This window comes from Sturnus vulgaris, chromosome 7 (assembly GCF_052056855.1).
Source record: "Sturnus vulgaris isolate bStuVul1 chromosome 7, bStuVul1.hap1, whole genome shotgun sequence".
Lineage (NCBI taxonomy): Eukaryota > Metazoa > Chordata > Aves > Passeriformes > Sturnidae > Sturnus > Sturnus vulgaris.
In genome coordinates this window covers 26,213,597-26,232,827 of record NC_142249.1, presented here as the reverse complement: position 1 = coordinate 26,232,827, position 19,231 = coordinate 26,213,597, and the positions used below count along the sequence as shown (strand labels likewise).

Below are 19,231 nucleotides of genomic sequence, written 5' to 3'. Positions count from 1 at the left end.
GGATGAGAGGGAATAAGGGGTGAAGGTGAAGGAGAAAGAGAAGATGGGAAAAGGAAGGAAGGATGAGGGGGAAGAATGCAAGAGAGGGAAGGAGAAGGATGGGTGGGGGAGGTTGGAGAAGGAAAACGGGGAAAGGAAGGAGGTGGAATGAACAAACCGGAGGGCCGTTGCTGGTTCAGAGGAGGACGGGGAACTCTGATGCTCTTGTTGAGTTCCCTGAGCTTGGCGTTGTACTCTGCCAGCATACCAGGACAGGGAGTGCAAGGAGGGTGGGAGGTCACAGAGGACAGACACAGTCCCCCACAGAGAGAGGAAGGGGCAGACAGGACAAATGTCACGAGATACAACAGCGGGGCAGAGAGAGAGAGAAAAAAGAAGAGAAAATATTAGCTGGGGTCCAGTAGATAATTCTGGGGTCATTTGGGGTCTGAAGGAGCTCGGTCTCTGCTTGGAGCTGCTTTTCCATCAGCCAGCTTGCCTGGCTCTAGGCATCACATAAACCCATATGGGAAATCAATGGTGGCTTCTAGTCATATATAGCCTTGTGCAACACCACAATTGCCCCATCACCATCCTCTCAGAGATGGCACCATGCAAATCCCCTTCATCACAGAATGCTCAGGGCTGGGACAAGAAGGGATGAGCCCAGATGCCTTGCTAGGAGATGAGAGGGACTTAAAGAATGACAGGACCACCTCCCCTCTGTGGGAAGATGCTGGGCATGACAGTGTGCCCGGTGCCATCTCTTCCCCTCCATCATCAGTGGGAAGAAGGAATGGAAGCATTCCCTCCACGAAGAACAGAGGAGGTGTGAGATGCTCCTCATCTCTGCGCCAGTACATGCAGGCAATTTATAGCAGCAGGGAATGTAAACAAACACGGCCATGCCCCACTGTCCCTGCGGGCCGTCCCCTCCCAACGCTGGCTTCAGGACACCTCGTTCCCACCAGAGGTCAGGCCACCCGCCTGCGCTGTCTCCACCTCAGCACAGAAGGCCTAGCTCCAGGGGAGACAGGTGGCCACAGGCTGGGACCATCCCCCAGATGCCTCTCTCCTCCTTGGAAAACCCAGTGGCTACAAGGGGATGACAGTGACCCCAGCCCAGCCCTGACGACTGGGTTGGAGGGATGGATTTTTCTGGTAGACACCATCAAAAATCCATTTCCCACACACTAAAAATACTGTTCCTCCTCTCCTTAAAACTGTCCACTTTTCCAGCCCATTTTAATACCTCATATGGGGCGACACGGGAGGGCAGGCATGTGCGGCTTATAATATTAAATCCACACATACAGTGCAGTTTGGGCATCCCTGTGTCCTTACGTTTGTTTAAATTCTTTTGCAAAAGCCCGTGACCCTTTGTGAATCTGATCTGGATCACAGAAGTCAGGCTCAGATGGACGTAAACTTCCTCCAACAACTCTATGACCCTCCTCAATCCCATTCCTGCCACTGTTACCCCTCCTGCCCCCCACCCTGTGACTCAGTTCCCAGTCCTGGGAGGTTGATGCTGTTGGATTTTTCCAGCCAAGCCTTTTTCCCCTCCCTCTAATGCCGGGCGAGTTTCTGGACTGAGCACAGAGCTGGAAGGGATGAAGCTGCCAAGCCCCAGCATCACGAACTGGCCCACAGCCCCAAGCCCTTCCCAAATGTCACTCCACAATTAAACAACTGCAGCCGAAGCAGTGGGGAGGGAGGGCACCAAGCTGCCACAGCACCACGGCACCTTGTTTCCGGGTGGCTGGGACACTCTTGTGTCCCCAAAGCCCCTAAACTAGAGCTACAGGAGGGCAGGGGATTGGTGGATGCAGTTTCCTCTCCACAGGACAGAGTTAATGCCTTCATCCAGCCACAGCACCAACACTCAGCAGGGCACCCAGCCAAGCACCAAACCCCTCTGGCAGGGCTGGGAAATGTCTTCCCAGCCCCTGACCACTGCCCCACGGCTAGGTCCAGATTCAAACCACCCTGGGCTAAGATGGGCAGAATCACAGCTGACAAACAGCCTAGTCCCCACTCCAGCAGCACCCCAGCTGCCCGAGGAGGTCCGAGCACTGAACACAGCAATCCAGGGGGGAAAGCAGAAACTGAAATCAGGGATGAGCACAGCTACATCAAACACAAGGCCAGTTCTCTGTGGGGACTCTACATCAGATCACACTCCAGGCAGGGAGAACACCATGTCCAAGTGGGGTCCAGGTAGGACAACCTCAGCCAGAGATGAAAACATTTTCCCAAACTCGCCGTATTCTCCCCAAAAGAAAGATATTCCCCTGAGATCCAGCTACTAGCCCTGCCACCAGGGACAGACCAGCCCTGTTACCCTAACAGGATGGGGGGCATCTGACACCCTCAGCCACCCCTGCCCACCTCTGCGCAATGCTACTTCAGATAGCAAGCTGCAAAAGAGGATCTCAGCAAAGAAGAGCAGCACAGGCTGCTCCCCTGCCCTGCACATCTCCATGGCAAGTGGCTCAGTCTCAAGCCGAGATCCAGCACGGACAAGGAGTCTCCACATCACTTATCCCCAGCTCTACCATGCATGCCACTCCCGTGTGCTCCAGCACCTCGGGACATGCAATCCTCCCCATCCCCACAAGGAATCAAAGGATCCTACCTGCCACCCTGTGGGCCACCAGGCCCTCCAGATTCAAGGGCTCTTCTCCCGACCTCGACAGGTCTTCATAGCTCTCCGGTCCCTTCAGGGGCATCTGGTTTTGTGCTGGGACGGTGGGGGAAGGTGGGGAGGAGGTGAGTTGCTGCTGAGACCCCACAGGGCTGTAGCACGAGGTGCCAAGTGGGACAGTGCCCATTTGTGCTCCGGCTGGGGCATGGCTGTAGCTTCTGGGCTCTGGCAGCTGGTAGCTGTAGGGTGAATAGGTCTCCCGATAATCATGCACCCCATAGTCCAGCTCTCCGGGAGAATAGGCTTTGCCCCCAGGCTCAGAGACCACGGGGCTCACGGACGTGCCGAAGGACCTCGGCTGGGCCACCTGCAGGGTTGGCCGGGCGTAGAGACCAGAAATGGGCTGGGTCGAAAGGGAGGAGGGCAGGGGTCCGGCGGGCTTGTCCTGACGGGAGGTGGCAGGCACACTCTGCGACTTGTGGACGGCAGGTGCGAGGTCCAGCATGAGGACATCCAGTGCCTCGATGGACTGCTCAATCTCCCGGCGAGAGGGCGCCCGGGGGAATTCAGGCATGCTGTGGCTGTGCGGGGGCACCGTCTGCAGCGGGCTGGGCTGGGGGCTGCAGCTAGAGATGCTGGGGCTGTGGCTCTCCATGCCGCCCTCCTGCAGACGGGAAGGTGGCCGGCTTCCTCCTTGCTGTTGCCAGGAATTCAAGCCCCTCTGCACAGCCTCCCGGCTGCTGGTACTGCGAGCCGGGGCCTGGGGCAGCGCTGGGTTCACGTCGTACTTGGCAGTGTCCACTGCCGGGAAGGACCGGGAGCGGTAGGTTCCGGGGTGGTCGTAGGCATACAGGTAGGGCTGGGAGCTGGGCAGTGGCTGAGGTTGGAGCCACCCTGGGGTATGGGAGCCTGGCAGGCGCTGTGGGTAGCCAGCAAGGTGCTCCTGAGTGGATGCTGAGGGCCGCAAGGAAGGCAGTGTGTCACGGAGGTGGTGGCCCATCAGGGTGTTCTGGTTGTTGTAGGGGTAGCCACCATTGGAGAGCGGCTCGCCATCATACAGCCCCTCCTTCAGCAGCTTCTCAGCCCCATTGCAGCTCGAGGGGCCATTGGGCAGGGAGGACAGGCTGCCCACACGGGGTGCCTCTTGGTAGCCAGTCTCACTGGCAGTGGTGGTGCCGTCCAAGGAAGAGAGTGTGCCCAAGCTGCCCACACTGTGCTCATCTTGGTTGGGCAGCTCATCATCCAAGATATCTGTCTCCCGCTCGGCCACCAGTGCCGCGGCATTCCCATTGACATGCACCTGAGCCGGCACCACGTGGCGGCCCGGCATGGCGGGCAGGCGTGCCGGCACAGGGCCGGGCACGTGGTTGTGCATGGGCGGCGCGCTCTCCAAGCCAAAGCCAACAAGGAGACGATCCAGCTCCTGCTTCTCCTCGGGGCTCAGCACCGCCTGGCCACTGGGTGCCGCGCTCACCCCCGGCTCATCGGTCCGGTCGGTCTTGGTGGAGGCGGTGGAGTTGCCCGAGTCGCTGCTCACTGAGAGTGTGTGCTCGACGTGGTTGGGTGCTGCCGAGAGCGGGAGTCGGGCAGCGTTGACGGCACCGGTGCTGCCGTGGAGGGAGTCTTTCTTCTTCACTTTAGCGTAGAGGCTCCCATCCAGGGGCCCTTGTGTGTGCCCAACCTCTGCAAGGGGAGAAACGAACACGAGACCCCAGATCAATTGCTGGCTCTCTGCACGGAGCTAATGGGTCCCATTAGCCGGTGATTTCGATTTCTTCCGTGTGCCAGAACACTTAATGACCAGCATCGATGTCTCCTCGGCACCCTCCACACTCCCACCGGCGCCACCATGCAGAGACATTAGAGCCAGGTCCTCCCCAACCCCATGCGCCCCCACATCCCCCCCGATTCGTACGCAAGCACTGCCTGCTCCACTGGGATCCACCAAATATCCTGTGCACTACTTCCAGGTACCATTCCTGGCAATTCTCCTCTATGGCTGGCAAGAGCCAGGGCTACCCACATAGTCAGCGATCGCTGCTCCGCAGGACTCATCCAACCCCAAAGGGCCATGTGGCACCAGGGAGGCAAACAGGGAGGACGGAGGAGATGCACCACAGGCTGTAGGAGGACGGGTGGAGGAAATCAGTATGTGACCTCGTAGCTCTTTGTGTCTCCAGCTGGATGGATGTACTCAGCCCACGGGTGAAGGACAGATGAACCACAGACCCACCTTCCCTCTCCCTGCCCACTTTCCTCCCAGATGATGCATGGATCCAGCCAGCCAGATATCCTTGACTTTTTCTTCCCTGGCTACAGACAGGCTCCCACTCTTTCTGTTCTTCCCCTACCCTCTCACAGACCAGGTCAACCTGCCCCAGTTAGGTGCTGGCTCTGCTCCACAGCCCCAAAAGGCTGGGGGGCAGCCAGGGCATGGCAGCATTACCACCAGTAATCCTGCACTCCAGTTCTGAGCCCCCCCCAGCTTCCATCATACCTGTAAGCACCAACACCACAACCAGCTGCACCCTGTAAACCTTTCCAAGTGGGGCAGACAGATTTTGGGGATACAGTGGGACCTCGGCCACTGACAGCAATGGGAATAGCTCCCAAGCTGCATCCCCCCCTGCCAGAGCAGCACAGCACAGACCAGGCTGCAGACTCTTGTTTTTCCAGCTCCCTGATGAGGTTTCCTGGAAGGTCCCGCGAGCAGTGTTAAACACTTTCTTTTGGAGGAAAAAATGACTCTTCCCTGGCAAGGGGCCAGGTGGCTGACTCAGGGACGGAAGACGGCCCTAACACGATAGTGTGAAATCAGAGCGGTCCTATCAGCAAGCAAAACACTTCCGAGCCGGGACAGCTTAACCAGTCCCACGCCGCTACACCCGCACCCCGGCAGCTCCCACGCCAACAACCCCTCACCATAAAGCAGAGGAGGGCAGTAACACTGAGCCCAAGTCCTACAAATTCAGAGCCTTGCTGCTGATTTTCCACTCCTGAATCCCCACTGGCACTATCCCAAGGAGGCAGTTGAGCCCCAAAGCCTCCCATTGGCTTGAAGGCATCTCAGGACCATGCAGCAAAGTCCACTCTGGGCACTTGGTATGAGATGGGGTGGAATTTCTCCCAGAGACTCAGAACTTTTCATCCAGCCAGTAAAGCCAGGAGCCAGCAGCATTTGTCTCCACAACACCTCCCATACTGGGGAAAAGGGGAAGAGAGGGAGGGAAACCCTTTCCATGGAGGGAAAAAGAAAAAAGCAGCATATCCAGGACAGTGTCAATGCTGGACAGGCTGAGACACTACTTGGAGACAGGAGGAAAGGCACAGACCTCCTGTCTGAAGGCAGTGATGGGTGCTGGCCGATCCCGAGAAACAGGGCAAAAGTCCAGGATGGGGGCTGGGAAAACAACAGCAGAGGAATAGAAAGGAAAAGGGAATAAATAAATATAAATGTAAGCACACGGTGCCAAGGGAGAAAATAGACAGGAAAGGCTTTTATTACTCTTTAGGCTGAGTACTGCCCCACAGTTGAGAGAAATGTCTCCGAGAGAGGTCAGGATGGGGCACAGTGCAGGTCATGGCAGACAGAAAGCCCCAACTGCTACGTCCCACCTTCCCCAGAACCTCTGGCAAGGAGGGGACATAGAGGGACTGGTGGCCACCCCCGGAAGAGAGGTACCAATGTAGTAAGCAAGGAACTGCCTGCGACAGCTCAGCCATTAGCCAAGCCCTTATCCTAAGGTTGCTCTGCCCCACACCTGATTGTTCATCCTCTCCTCAGCCCCATGGGCTCTGATGCCATGAGACAAATCCTGCTATTTGCTGCCACTCCGAAGCCTCCTCCACTATCCCTGGGCCACATTATCTCTCATATGACTATCTACTGCTTGTTACCTGAGAAGTTGAATAAAAAACAAAACAAAACAAAATAAAATAAAACTAAGGCTTAATGGAACAGAACGCCTTAGCTGAACTAGCCACCCTCAAAGCAGCACGCTCTCAGGACCCCATTTGCAAACTGTCTGCAGCTCCCAGCAAGGTCAGATTTCATCCCTGAAGGTCGGAGTAGCTCCTGCCTGGCAGACTGTGCCATCCCATCGTGGGCTGGGTTTGCCCTGGTCTCAGCCTCGGACAGAGCTCTGCTCTGGCTCTATCTGCTCCAGCTGTATGGAGGCAGCTGTGGGAAGCACTGAGCCCAGCCTGGTCTCAGCCCTGCAGCCAGGCTCACTGCCCTAGAGGAGAAATGCTCTGTCCTCTCCCTCTCCAGCAACCTCTGGCTACACCCAGTAAAAAAACTGGTCCAGGACAAGTGTGACAACACCGAGGAGGTGAGCTCGCATCCCCAAAATCCCAGGCATCTGCCTCACATGCAGTGGGGTGCAGCACACAGTTTCGTGCACCAGCACAAATCCTGTCCACAGCTCTGCACCGGTGCAGAAGACAAGGCTGAGGCATGACCGTGTCTCCCTGTGTCGTGTCCCCAGCAGCATCCCACCTGCTGCCTCCACTCCCCACCCAGAGCCCTGGCCCCAGTGCGTTTCTGAAGCATCAGCCTGCAGGGAAGACCTTGGGGTCCTGAGACCCTTTGCAAGATGTAGGGTCTGATGAGCTGAATCTCAGAAGGAAGAGTTTAGCCTCTTTATCTCTGGTTTCATCCTGCAACCAGGTATGATGGCACAGAGCAACCCCAGTCCCTGAGCCGTGGGTCACCACAACCCAGCCCCCAGACCAAAGAAAAGCAAAGTCATGACTTACCAAAAGGGACGGGGATTAAAAGATCCCAGGTGAAGGGAAGGAGCAGGCAGCAAAATCCCTTTCCTTCACCCCTTCCTGCACCAGAGCCTTCCAGGGGCACCTGGTGTGGTGGCAGCTCCAGCGGCGTCCACAGCCAGCCCCGTGTGTCCGTCCAGTACAGGAGCCGACGGCTGGAGCTGGCTTGGGTTGGCGTTTGTCCCTTTGGCTTTGCTATCCCTCTCGCGGAGGGAGCTGTTCCCTTCCCAGCGCCGTGTCCCGCGGGGCCGCGAGAGGGGTACCCGGACGGCGGCGGAAGGGCTGGGATACGGGGAACCCCGGGATATGGGGAACCCCGGGACACGGGGAGCTGGAGGGGAGGATGGAGGAGCCGAAGGTGGGAGAGGCCGGAGATGGGATGGAGGCGAGGAGGTGCGGCTGTGCTCCCCTCCGCCCCAGACCACACAGGGACCACAGGGAGGAGCGGGAGGGAAAGGGGAGCGGCGCGGGGAGGGCGGCGGGGCCGCCCAAGCTCCAGCCCCAGCCCGAGTTAACCTCAGTGAGGTGCGGAGAGGGTGGGAGCCATGGAGGGAGGACAGCCAGACAGACAGCTTCCAGCTATGAATATTAACTACTTCCTCCACAGGCAGGGCTCGGCCGCGTTAACTGTTTCCTAGGCAGGACAGACAGCCGGACAACTGGACAGCCTGCCCACTTTGCACCGTGCACTGAGCATCACCCCGCTGGGTGACCCCCTCATTTGAGACACCCAGCCCTGCCCAGGTCCTGTGTGCATGTGTCACACCTGTCCCCAAAGAGCAGCGACACATTCAGGGTGGGGATTCCTTCTAAACGACACATGCTGCTGAAACCCAGACGGGTCTGCAAATTCAAACGTCTTGCTGGAGACTTGAGTTTCTCCATCTGAAATAACTACACAGCTAAAGAGAGGTGGAAACGAGCCATGGACAAGCCACCAACCCCGCCGACCCAGTTTCACAATCCCCTTGCCTACTACCCTGCCAGCACCACGGGCACAGCATGGACACGCCAGTCCTGTTCCTGGGATGCACACACTGCCCTGCTCTGTGGCAGGAGGGATGACATTATCCCATCCACTCCACAGATGTCAGAGACCAAACTACTCCACCCCGAGCAAAATCCATGCTGGGATGGCACTGACAATTTGCTGGTCCAGGTGACAGTCAGCCCACCCCACATCCAGGCCCCTGCCTGAACCCATGCTCAGGACTCCACTCCTCAATTGATCCAATACACTCAGCAAAACGTGAGGCTCCCTCCACTCTAATCCCCCAAACCGCACATTTCTCACACCCCCATGGATGACGGCAGGGGATGAGAACAGTGTTTCCAGCCAGCCCCCTGAGTCACAGCCCTGTTTGCTCCCAGATAATACCACATGCCAAGCCAGCATCCTTCCAAAACCTCCGAAGTTTGCTTATTTTTGTCCTGCCTGTGTCGGCTGCCGGAGGGCATAGACAGAGCTCCCCACTCCTGCCATGGGACAACCCCAGCCCTAAGCACAGAAATGCTACAAGTTTTGACTTCAAGGACAGTTGAAAGGGGGAAGAGAAGGGGCTGAGTTTCCACCAGCTGGTCTCTCTTTCCCTGAATCCCAGCCCTGCCTGGTTCCCGGTCCCAGTGGGAACAAACTCCCCCACCACCCCACATGACAACCCCAAATACCAGGTCAGAGGACAAATCCTGCCCTGGAAATAGCCACACTCCAGCTGAAATGTCTAGCCAAGCCCATAGATGCTCCAGCATTTCATCCAAGGGGAAAAAACAGAAGCAAAGGGGATACTCCATGTGAATTCCCATCTAGTCCACACAGATCCCCACTGCCTTCCAAAATGCCCACCTCAACACACCCCCTTACCTTGTAGCAGATGGACCAGAGAGCAGCAGAGAGGGGCAGAATAAGAAAGGGGAGGCGGATTCCTTCAGCTTTAGTCAGCTGGTGAAGGCAAGAGGAGAGCCAATAGGCCCCCTCCCCACCGAGCCTGGCCTAGGGACCAATCCAGCCACAGGGGGAGAGCAGCAGCCCGCCAGCAGCTCCAGCAATGGATTTAACAGATCTAGCCTGGCCCATTTGGCTCTCCACCTCTGCACAGCCTGGCCTGTGTTCCTGGGCAGCCTCAGTCCCTCCTGGTAAGTGGTACAGGATTTGACCCCACTAGGAAAGATGTACCCCATGAGATGCTGACCCTCCTGGGGGACAGATGACAGCGACCCCATCAAGGGGCTTTTTCCTCCATGGAAAAGTGCAGGATCAGCATCCAGTTTCATTTGTGGGGCTGCAGGACCTCCTGACCTTTGCCACATGTGGTTCAGGCTCTGATGTGACCTCCCTTCACTGAAAGGGTGGGATGCTCATCCCAGTCCCCACCCTGGCCAGCCCTGCCCTGTGAGTGGGGATGTGTGGGAAGACACGGATGAGCTGCAGGGAAGCCCTATGCCAGAACCATGACTCAGGTGGGGATTTAGCAACTCTCTCACAGATGTTACATTTGGCCAGGCCATGGCCACTCTATTCCTGGCTTGGTAAAAAGACAGGGCAGGAAGGGCCAGCCCAGGGTAGGTCCGAGAACCAGTGATTACAGGGAGCTGCTGGACTGGGGACACATGCCCGGCCCTTTCACATTTTCTCACACCACCTCGGGATGGCAGAGCTTGGGGTCCCCCAAAAGCAGTCACACATTCAGACCTTGAGGACAGCCCATCCACTGACTGCATGCCAGCCCCAGCACCCTGTTCTCCATCAGCGCTGGTTTTCTCAGCAAAGTCAAACCAGGCCATAAATGATCTCCATACAGAGTTACAGCATCTGCAGTACACCAAAATTTCTTTGCAGTGATCCTCCAACCAACTGCAAACCCAGCAATGCCACATCCAGCTGCTGGCCTCCTCCTGCCTCTCTGGAGCCAGCTCGGCACCCCAAGGAGAGCTACCAGTGCTGGCAACCACAAAAATAGCCGGAGGATGAAGCATGCCATCACTTCCCTTCAGCCTTCAAACACCCTCACCCAACAAATGGCCATGGGGACTACAGCAGGAACCTGCCAAGCAGCCACCACTGACCACAAAGCCCCTTCAAGGACGAAGAAGGAGGACAAGTAGAGCCACTTGCCTTCCCCAGGCTGTGTGACATGGCTGAGGGGCAGAAGGACAGGCTCTGGGGGTACCCCAGCATACCCTACTCTCCCTAAGTTTGGGGCAGCCCAGACATGGTGGGCAGCAGAGACCCTGCCTGAGTAAAGCAGGAGGGCGAGTTTGCTGATGGGGCCAGCCTGTCCCAGGGAAGTGGTTGACAGAGAGCCTGTTGAATCAGCCAGAAAGCAAGATGTGTGGGTACAGATTCCCCTCTCATGCCCCCTGCTCTGAAAGAGCTTAGTCAACCAATGACCCCACTGCAAACGAGTTTTCCCTTCTCCAAGTCCCCACAGATAAACACAGCAGAGGTGAGGGGAACGCCAGGACAGGGACCACCCCCAGCCACCCACCTGCCCCTCCAGCTTTGGGGTCCCAGAGGACCATCCCACCCTGGCAGGCACGCCCCAGCCCTTATGGGTGCTCCATGCTGAGACAAAGCCGCTGGATAAAGGGCATCCACCTGCACGGAGAGCGGCTGTGGCCAGCAGAGAGGCAGCATGGGGGAACCCACCGTTTGGCAGGCGATCCCGATCCCGCTGGCCCGGGCTGCAGCGACCGTCTGCGGGGAGCCTTCGCCGAGTGGCAGGACGGGCAGTGGCAGGGACAAGGAGCAGCGGCTGGTCCCAGCCCGGCGTGGGTCCTGGTGCCAACCTCACCCCCCTCCGCCCCCGGACGCCGCTTGCTCACGCCTGGTGGTGCCAAAAATGTGGCGTGCAATTCCCTGACCAAATAAGGCAAGAACGACCATAAACAGGGACCCCCCCTGCACAGCCGGACGCCAGGGTCCCCATCCTGGCTTGGGACAGGCTGGAAAAGAGGAAAAGTGACAACAGAGAGGGGAAAAGATGGGAGCCCCTCGAGCCCACACTAACTCCCACCACCAGTGATCCAAATGCCCTATGGGACAGCTGGGAAAGACCCCTTATAGATGGGCTTCTTGCAGCTGCTTGTGCTGGCACGGGTCAGAGGGCAGCCTGCTGCCTGCGGCTTCACCCTTCCACAGTCCCGGCTCATCTCCAAACTGGGGCAGTGTTTACAAATTCAAGGTGCCCTCATCCCCTACTGCCACCCCTCCCAGCACAGAGGACAGCCCAGTCAGTGCATGGAGGTACCTCCACAGCCCTGATACCTGCTAAGACCCCCAAGGGGAAATGGAGAGGAACCCTGGGGTACTTCTGCAGCCCCAGTATTCACCAAGACCCCCATGAAAATACAGAGATGAGTCTTGGGGGAACCCTGCAGCCCTGTGAGGGGCTGGAGTGCAGAAACTTTGGCCCAGGGTCGAGAGGGGAAGACATGCAATGAAGCACTCAGGTCTCTGCAGGCAGGAGAGGACTGCCAGGCAGTCTTGCCAGCTTGAGGCTGGACCCACAGCTCCCCAGCCTGCACACAGCCCATAGCTGAGCCTGCACATCACGAGTTGCCTGTTTACTGCCCTGTGCCAAGGCAAATGCCCGTGCCAGCTCCACACAGCCGCCCCAGGTCCGGCTCCATGTGACCACCACAGCAGAGACACTCTGGCCTGCCCCAGGCACCCAGAGCCCTCACCCTCCACTGCAAGCACTGCCATCCACAGCTCCCACTCGAAGCAGCCAGTGACCTTCAGGGATATCAGGGACCACAGCTGTCCCTGCCCCAGGGATGCCACTCCAGATCTGGCCAGGAAAGCCGAGGCATCTCCTTGGCCATGAGTGGCCTTGCCTCCAGGACAGGGGCCCACTACCCTTCGACATACAAGTACTGCCCGTTCCTGCCAAGTGGGTGACAGTAGTCAACTTGCTGCAACAAAATGGGTGCTCAAAGGGCTTTTCTCAGCTCTGAGAGATGCAGCAGACCATCGAAGGTCCATAAGACATCCTCATCCCCTAGGGATAACTAAGGCACATCTACATCCTGCCATGTTTGCAGCATGACAAAGTAGCCCGGATACCTAACAGTCCTGCAGACATGGAGTTTAGATTTGCTAAAGCTCTGGGGCATACACTAGAGCTGGACTCTGCTTGTGCAAACAGGACCTTGACAGCTATGTGCTGAAAAGAAGAGCTTCCTGGCACTGTGGCAGAAGGCAAAATCCACGAGATCTTACTCTCCCATCCCATGGCCACACTACTCCCATCAGCAGCCACCTGTCCCCAGCTCTGCTGCCCACCAGTGTCCCCTGTCCTGGGGTAGGGAGTATTTCCACATGGTCACTTTGGCCACTGACCACCTTGTGAGCCCTAACCTTTCTCCAGATGCTTGCTGGGCAGGGGTGGCTCAGCCCAGGCCCCCTCTGCACTCTCCTCACGCTGGATGTTGAAGTTCTCGTAGGAGTCCCACCGGATCAGTGGGTCGGATGTGTTGTAGTCCACAGAAACACTGGGCCCATTCTCCAGGTGCTCCATGCCTGCAAAGAGGCAGAATGGTCAGGTAGGATGACAATGGAGCCAGCAAGGGTGGGATGTGGGAATAGATGGGAAAAAGTGCATTCAAGGAGAAAAGTGCAGGAGCCACACAGCAAGGCAGGAGACTCCTGTAGGAAAGGCAGCATCAAGAGATGGAAGAGCACAGAATGTACATCAAGACTCACAAAGGTATACAAGATTGCCTGGGGCTTTTGGGATCGCCTAGAGACCAGCACACAGACTGGCAGTGAGTGTGCATGGGTCTGGACTTTCTGAGCAAGGGAGTCCTTCATTCTCAAACATTCGTTCCATCTCTCCTGGGCCAGCAAGGGCTTTGGAGAGCAGCCTCCTGGGGAAGAGAACCAGAGAGATAGGGCATCCATGGGTGCTTCTAGATCAGCCTTACTGTCTGGATGCCTCACCCTACCCTGGTGACAAAATGACTGCAATGAGGCAGGTGGAGGTCACAAGGGAGGGAACAGGGGACACAGTCGAGGAGAAGGAAAGGAGACAGCATCCACCACCAATCCCCATGGCACTGAGCCAGCCATACCTTGGATCTTCTCAGGGCCATAGGAGAACACAAACTCCACCTTCCCATACTCAGGGAAGCGGTCATCTGGCAAGGAGAAAGCAGAATAAAGGGACTATCTCCATCCATAGCTCCAGTCATAGCCAGTCACCCCAAACACGTCTACAGACCAGCTTAAGGCTGGGAGCTGCTAGGGGATATCCCTGCACAGGGCAGTGCATCATAGCCTGCAAAACAGCTCCAAGGTAGCCCCTCTGCACCAGTAATGGTCTTGGCAATGAAATGGATGATGGTGCCACCACTTCCCAAGCAGCACCACACCCTGCAGATGGAGCAGGGGTGCCTTGTTTCGGCAGGGGTGGATCTGGGATGAGTGCCCAGATGTCCCCATGATGACACCAGAGTTACGAGGGCAGGAGGATGAGGGAGTTTGGAGCAGGGAAGTGCCAGGGCAGTTACCTCTGAAGGCCTCATCCAGGTCCTCCTTGCCAAAGACAACGTCAAGATCATGCACAGCACATGTGTGGAACTGCACACGGAAAATCACATCACGGGTAGGGCTGCGAAACTTTTTGTGGTAGCACTTCAGCTGCAGAGGGGAACAGGGATGAGCCATCAGGACAAGCCCCCAAACCTGGGCAAGGGGGAATCTGGGGGTCCCAAGGCAAGGCAACCACACAACCTCTGTCTGCTTCTAAGCCAGGAGCTGAGCTGACAATCCTTACCAAGATATCGCCCTTGAGCAGCAAGCCAGGCTCAATGGTGATGCAGATGCCCGTCTGGCTGTCTCCTTGCACATTGCTGCAGAGAGGAATGGTGGGAGGATCTGAGCTGTGGTGCAGAGAGCCTCCCAGAAAACTCCTAGCACCACCTCAACCAGCCCTTCCACCCAAATCCAGGCAGAGAAGGTGCAACACACAGAGCCGGCCCTCTCTGTGACTGAGGGGGGTCCCATCCACCACCTCAAGGGGCACCCATTCCCAGTGGAAGGAGGATGGGAAGGGGAAACTGAGGCACAGCTCAGCAAGGATGCAAAAATTGCTGGGTGGGAGGGTTTGCCCAGGTTCCAAGTGCTGGGGCTGGGCTATCAGCCATGGCTCCCATGGCTCAACTGGGACTTAGGACACAGAGGGAGAAATCTCTGGGAAGACTCTTCTCTCTGCCTCAGTTTCCCTGCGGGAAGCCCTCCCCTCCCAGTGCACTGCCGACAGGCTGCCGACGGGCGGTGGCGTCAGCAGCCAGGGACAAGGGAAGAAAGGAGTAGGATTTCACAGGCAAGATAAACCTGGAGTTTATTACAGGCATCCCATAAACAGTCTATTAAAAGCTGAAAGGCAAGGCTGGGATGGCAGTAAATCTCAGCTAACGGGGACCCATGGCTGTATGGAAGTGAGATCTTGGTCCCGGGGGTTGAGATGGGAATATCCCAGAGGTGAAGTGCTCTGGTCCCTCCAGGAAGACCAGGAGCCCAGGGTCCCACATAGATTGGGATGTGGCATTGGCAGAATGTCTGAGAGGCTGGAGAAATGCTTTCCTTTTGCCAGCGCCTACTCCTAGAATCCACACCAGAAAAAAAAAAAACAAAACTGTGGGGAGATTAAAACAGGGGGAAGATCTTTTTTGGAGAAAGGATATTAGCTTAGCTGGTCAGGGCATGGTGCTAATTACACCAAGGTTGTGGGTTCAATCCCTGTATGGGCCATTTACTTAAGAGTTGGACTCAATGATCCTTGCGGGTCCCTTCCAGCTAAGAATACTCTGTGATCTCTGAGGACTAACCCAGGCAGGAAGAGCAGTTCTTTAAGCAGGGAGAGAAGAAATGCCTTCATCTCCCAGGGTGCCTTCATCTCCCAGATGTCCCCATTCCTCTCCCCACTCCCTCCGGGAACACCCAGCCCCAGGCTCCGCACAGCCCCAGGCTCCCTCTGCTGCTACGCGGAGTCACTACAGCCCTCCCAGCAGAAGGGTCCAGCACGGCCCAGTATAGCCAGTTATCACCTCCAAAAAAAAGGAAGCCCCTTTTTTTCCCTGGACTCCAAACAGACAAAGCACAGAGCACAAGACCACAGAGGACTTGTCCTTGACACTCTCCACCCTCCCCCGCTTGCCATGCCCCCCATGCTGGGCAGTAGGAAAGCCCCATGGCAAGGAGATAGTTACTAGATCCCCGAGGTGTAGACGGGCTGCATGGCCTGGTAGATTTTCAGGAACGGCCGACAACCTGGAAGACATCAAGGCGGGGAGAAAAGGCACACTGCTGTTAGTCGGCTGGGCGGAGGGGCCAGGGGAGGGATTAGTCACGGGGGAGAAATCCAAACAGGGAGGGAGCCAAAGCAAACAGCCGCTCCCTGCCCCAGCCAGCCCGCACCGACCAAGGGCAACATCTGCAATGGGCAGAAAGGATGCTGTGGATGAGCTAAGAAAGGGCAAAGCCTTCACAGTTTGGGTCCTGTAGGACCTAGGGCAAGTGCTGGGCCGGGGATAGGGGTGGGATGATGATCTAGGTGAGGTACCAGCACCAGGTGGGGTACTGCATCCCAAACCCCAGTCTGGTGCCATCCTTGGAAAAGCTGTCAGGAAAACATTGTCACCCCACAGCTCGGGTTAGTGCCCAGCATCGGGAGGGCATCCTCTGTAGGCATCTCTGCCAGAGAAGGGTAGCAGTCTGCTAATATGAGTGAACAGTCTCTGAGAAGGAAAGGGAAATTCAAATTGCCAAGGAAATGGTGGAAACTATCCCCCAAAGAGGACAAGCCTGGCCAGGCAATATGGGGTGGTGGTGTGGGAAGAAGCAGGCTGGAGAAGCAGCTGAAGGCACCTACCGCCTTTTGACTCAAAGTTGGGGATGCCGTGCATAATGACGTGATGGAGGAAGAGGGGCTTGTTGTTCATCTTGATGCTGCCAGAGAGGAGCCCACTGAAGTAATGGATGTACCTGGAGGGCAGACAGGCAGCTCAGGGGCAGAACCCACAGAGGAACATCCACCTGGGACCCCTGCATCCAATCACCCTATGGGGAAAATCCCAGCCTGCAAAGGCATGCCACGACTCACCTCTTCTGGGACGGCTGTCCCACCGGCACCACTTTGTCCTCATAAAAGCGCTTCATGGCAAACCTGTCCAGAGCCTGGTCAGCACTGTGGGCATGAAAGGACAGATGAGGTTGAAGGAAAGTATTGGCACCACCACCCCAGCACCACTGGAATGGAGGTCACCAGTGGGCTCCAGGGCCACCCCAGGACCTCCTGTCTCTCTCACCTGGCTGAGATGTTGCTGTAGTGCATGTAGGCAGCCACCACCACCCCCAGTCGGCCACGGTTCCCCTGCAGACACACAGCAGAAGGGGTGTCACGGGGGCAGAGGGGCCTGTGAGCACCAAGCACAGACATCCCACAGAGGCATACACTGATCCCTATAAGCACATGCCAGTCCACAGATGCCCCAACCCTTATTAGACACACACCAATACATATACGTGCTGACACCTACCCACACCCCAAACCACAAACCACCTCATTCTCTACATCTCTCAGCCTCTGAGGCTGCTCAGCCCAATCCCTGCAGCCCCACAGACTTCCAGTGCCCCCAGCTATGCCCCGGTGATGGGTCCTGCCCACCTTGTTGTGCAGCACCACCACGTTGTGTGCCGCTGCGTTGAGCCACGTGTCCATGGCTTTGCAAATGCTGCAGATCTTCTCCAGGGCAGGAGTGTGCATGTCAGGCCACCCAAAATCCAGCACCTAAACAGGGGAACAAACAGCCTGGGGTCACAGGCACTCCCATGCAGAGTTCCCAGCCTGTCAGTAGGCAAAGCCCAGGGCATGTACACAGGGTAGGCATTACTGTGTTGTTCTGTCATGCAACCTCCCAACCCCAACCTTGCACCCCACTGCCCAGATCCCTGGCTCAGGGAGGCCCCCGTGGTCCCAGATATCAGGCCCCTCACTCCAGATTACTTGGCTCAGCTTCTGAGGGCTCCCCCATTATCAGAGGGATGAGGACAACGCCTTTAAGGAGTTCTCCAGGAGACTCGAAACAGCCAGCTTTGGGCTGAGAATATGGGGCTGGGAGGGCACTGGGAGTCAAGCTGAAATACCACAAACACACTGTGAAGTCTCAGTGCTTTTCTCAGGGTTTTTCCCAACTGGATAGAATAGAAAAGGTGTCTTTTTCTCCCTTAGACATCTTGTAGCAGGGATCTGGTTCTGCAGACAGGCCTGCCCTGAGGCCCCCGAGATCCCCACTGCTTCTCACAGCTGTGACCCACCTTGGGGTGAAGTTTGTTGATATCACGTCTCCGCTCAGAGAGGTTGAAAAGCTTTAGGGAAGATGAAAAACAGAGTGAGAGGACATCTTCCTCCCTTGCCGCCGCCTTACCTCTTCCTCACCCCAAAGCCTTCCCAAATCCTGCTATGAGAGGCTTTCCCAGACATATTACCCTGAGTAACACCTTGCCACAGGGCAATACGAAACCAAAAACTCCCAGGGGATCTGAAAGGGACTGATAATCTTCATTGACAAAAAAGTCTATCCAGCATAGTGCAAAGACCCTCCCTCAACAGAGCCCGGACAGAGACAAGGATGCAGTATCCATTCCCTGCAAGCACCCATCCCCAGCAGCTGAGCACTCCAGCCCCTCCACCAGCCTGACAGGGATCTGGCTGTGCCTCTCACCACATAGTTATTCCCATGCTTGGACTTGAGCATGTGGGCCACTTCACGGAGGTTGCTGGAGTAACTCTGCTCCTCGGCTGTGCTGGCGTAGGAGACAGCAATGATTCGCTCCGTGATGTACACCAGGTCCAGCTCACAGCTATTCTCCATGGCTGCAGTCAGGCTCATGCTCCTGGGCAAGGGAGGGGACCACTGTCAAGACATGGCATGAGGAGGGGACACGGGAACCCCTCTCCACCCTGAAGACAGGCTGGGACACATGGGGATACAGCTGCCTGTGGCCCTTCCCTGCTCCCAGTCCTCTTGGGGTGTCTTGGGGACCCAGGTTGGGGATGGTGAGTCATAACTCCTGTGTCATCTTCACTGGGAGCATCTCCCAGGTATAGCAAGCACCTCTGGAGAAGCAGGTGTTGATGGGAGGGAGCTTCAGGAGAGCAGAGATGGTCATCAGAAGGGGGAAACTGAGGCAAGTACCTGGATGTTTTGCAGCGTGACTGCCCACTCCTGGGGGATTTTGTGGCATCCTAAAGAACCAGAGAGGAAAAGCAAGTTACTGCTATGACCCAGCCACAGCCAGCACAGGGGTCTTGCTAGACCTGGGTGTGATGGTGCTGCCAAAGCACCCCACCTTCACCACACTGCACTGAGCATCCTAACATCCCCAAAATAACGCTGTCTTCAAATCCCACCAAGCATCCCAGTGGCACAAGTAGCATGACACATCCCACATGCAAAACCCAACTCGCACAACCCCATTGCTGCTGGGACCAGCTGCCATGGGCACTGTGGGGTTGGTGCCTTGCCAAAGGGTCCCAGAGGACCTTTTGGGAGGATGCTGAGCAGGTAGACACAATCTCAGGCATGTCACAAGTCCCTCTTATGTCCATCAGACTGCGGGCACACCTGTTGGGACAGAGCTCCTTTGGTCCCGCCCACAGCAGGGGCACGTTCGCTGCCCAAGCAGCACTGAGGAGCCAGCCAGGCACGACAGTTTGCTTTGGCCCCAGCTCCACCGAGCCAAATGCCTGGAGGAAATGTTTGAGCTCTTGGAGCAGGAAACTTCTATTTATGCGTGTTCTCCGGCCTCGAAAATTTCATCTGCAGCCG

General features: G+C 56.8%; 1 protein-coding gene across 9 annotated transcripts in view; it reads right to left on the bottom strand.

Moving 5' to 3' along the window:
* TNS1 (tensin 1) overlaps positions 1-19,231 on the bottom strand; it is a 62,267-nt gene that overhangs the window by 22,605 nt on the left and 20,431 nt on the right. For 8 of the 9 annotated variants that reach the window (XM_088168214.1, XM_088168217.1, XM_088168215.1 and 5 more), the window contains 13 exons: positions 18,599-18,648; positions 18,125-18,296; positions 17,718-17,768; positions 17,068-17,190; positions 16,709-16,773; positions 16,504-16,587; positions 16,273-16,385; positions 15,611-15,671; positions 14,176-14,251; positions 13,910-14,039; positions 13,472-13,537; positions 12,759-12,920; positions 2,618-4,309 (listed from right to left, as the gene is read on the bottom strand). In XM_088168214.1, the coding sequence (XP_088024340.1) occupies positions 2,618-4,309; positions 12,759-12,920; positions 13,472-13,537; positions 13,910-14,039; positions 14,176-14,251; positions 15,611-15,671; positions 16,273-16,385; positions 16,504-16,587; positions 16,709-16,773; positions 17,068-17,190; positions 17,718-17,768; positions 18,125-18,296; positions 18,599-18,648 (2,845 nt within the window). Of the gene's footprint in view, positions 1-157; positions 236-2,617; positions 4,310-12,758; positions 12,921-13,471; positions 13,538-13,909; positions 14,040-14,175; positions 14,252-15,610; positions 15,672-16,272; positions 16,386-16,503; positions 16,588-16,708; positions 16,774-17,067; positions 17,191-17,717; positions 17,769-18,124; positions 18,297-18,598; positions 18,649-19,231 lie in introns of all 9 variants that reach the window. The other variant, XM_088168223.1, reaches the window with a different exon arrangement.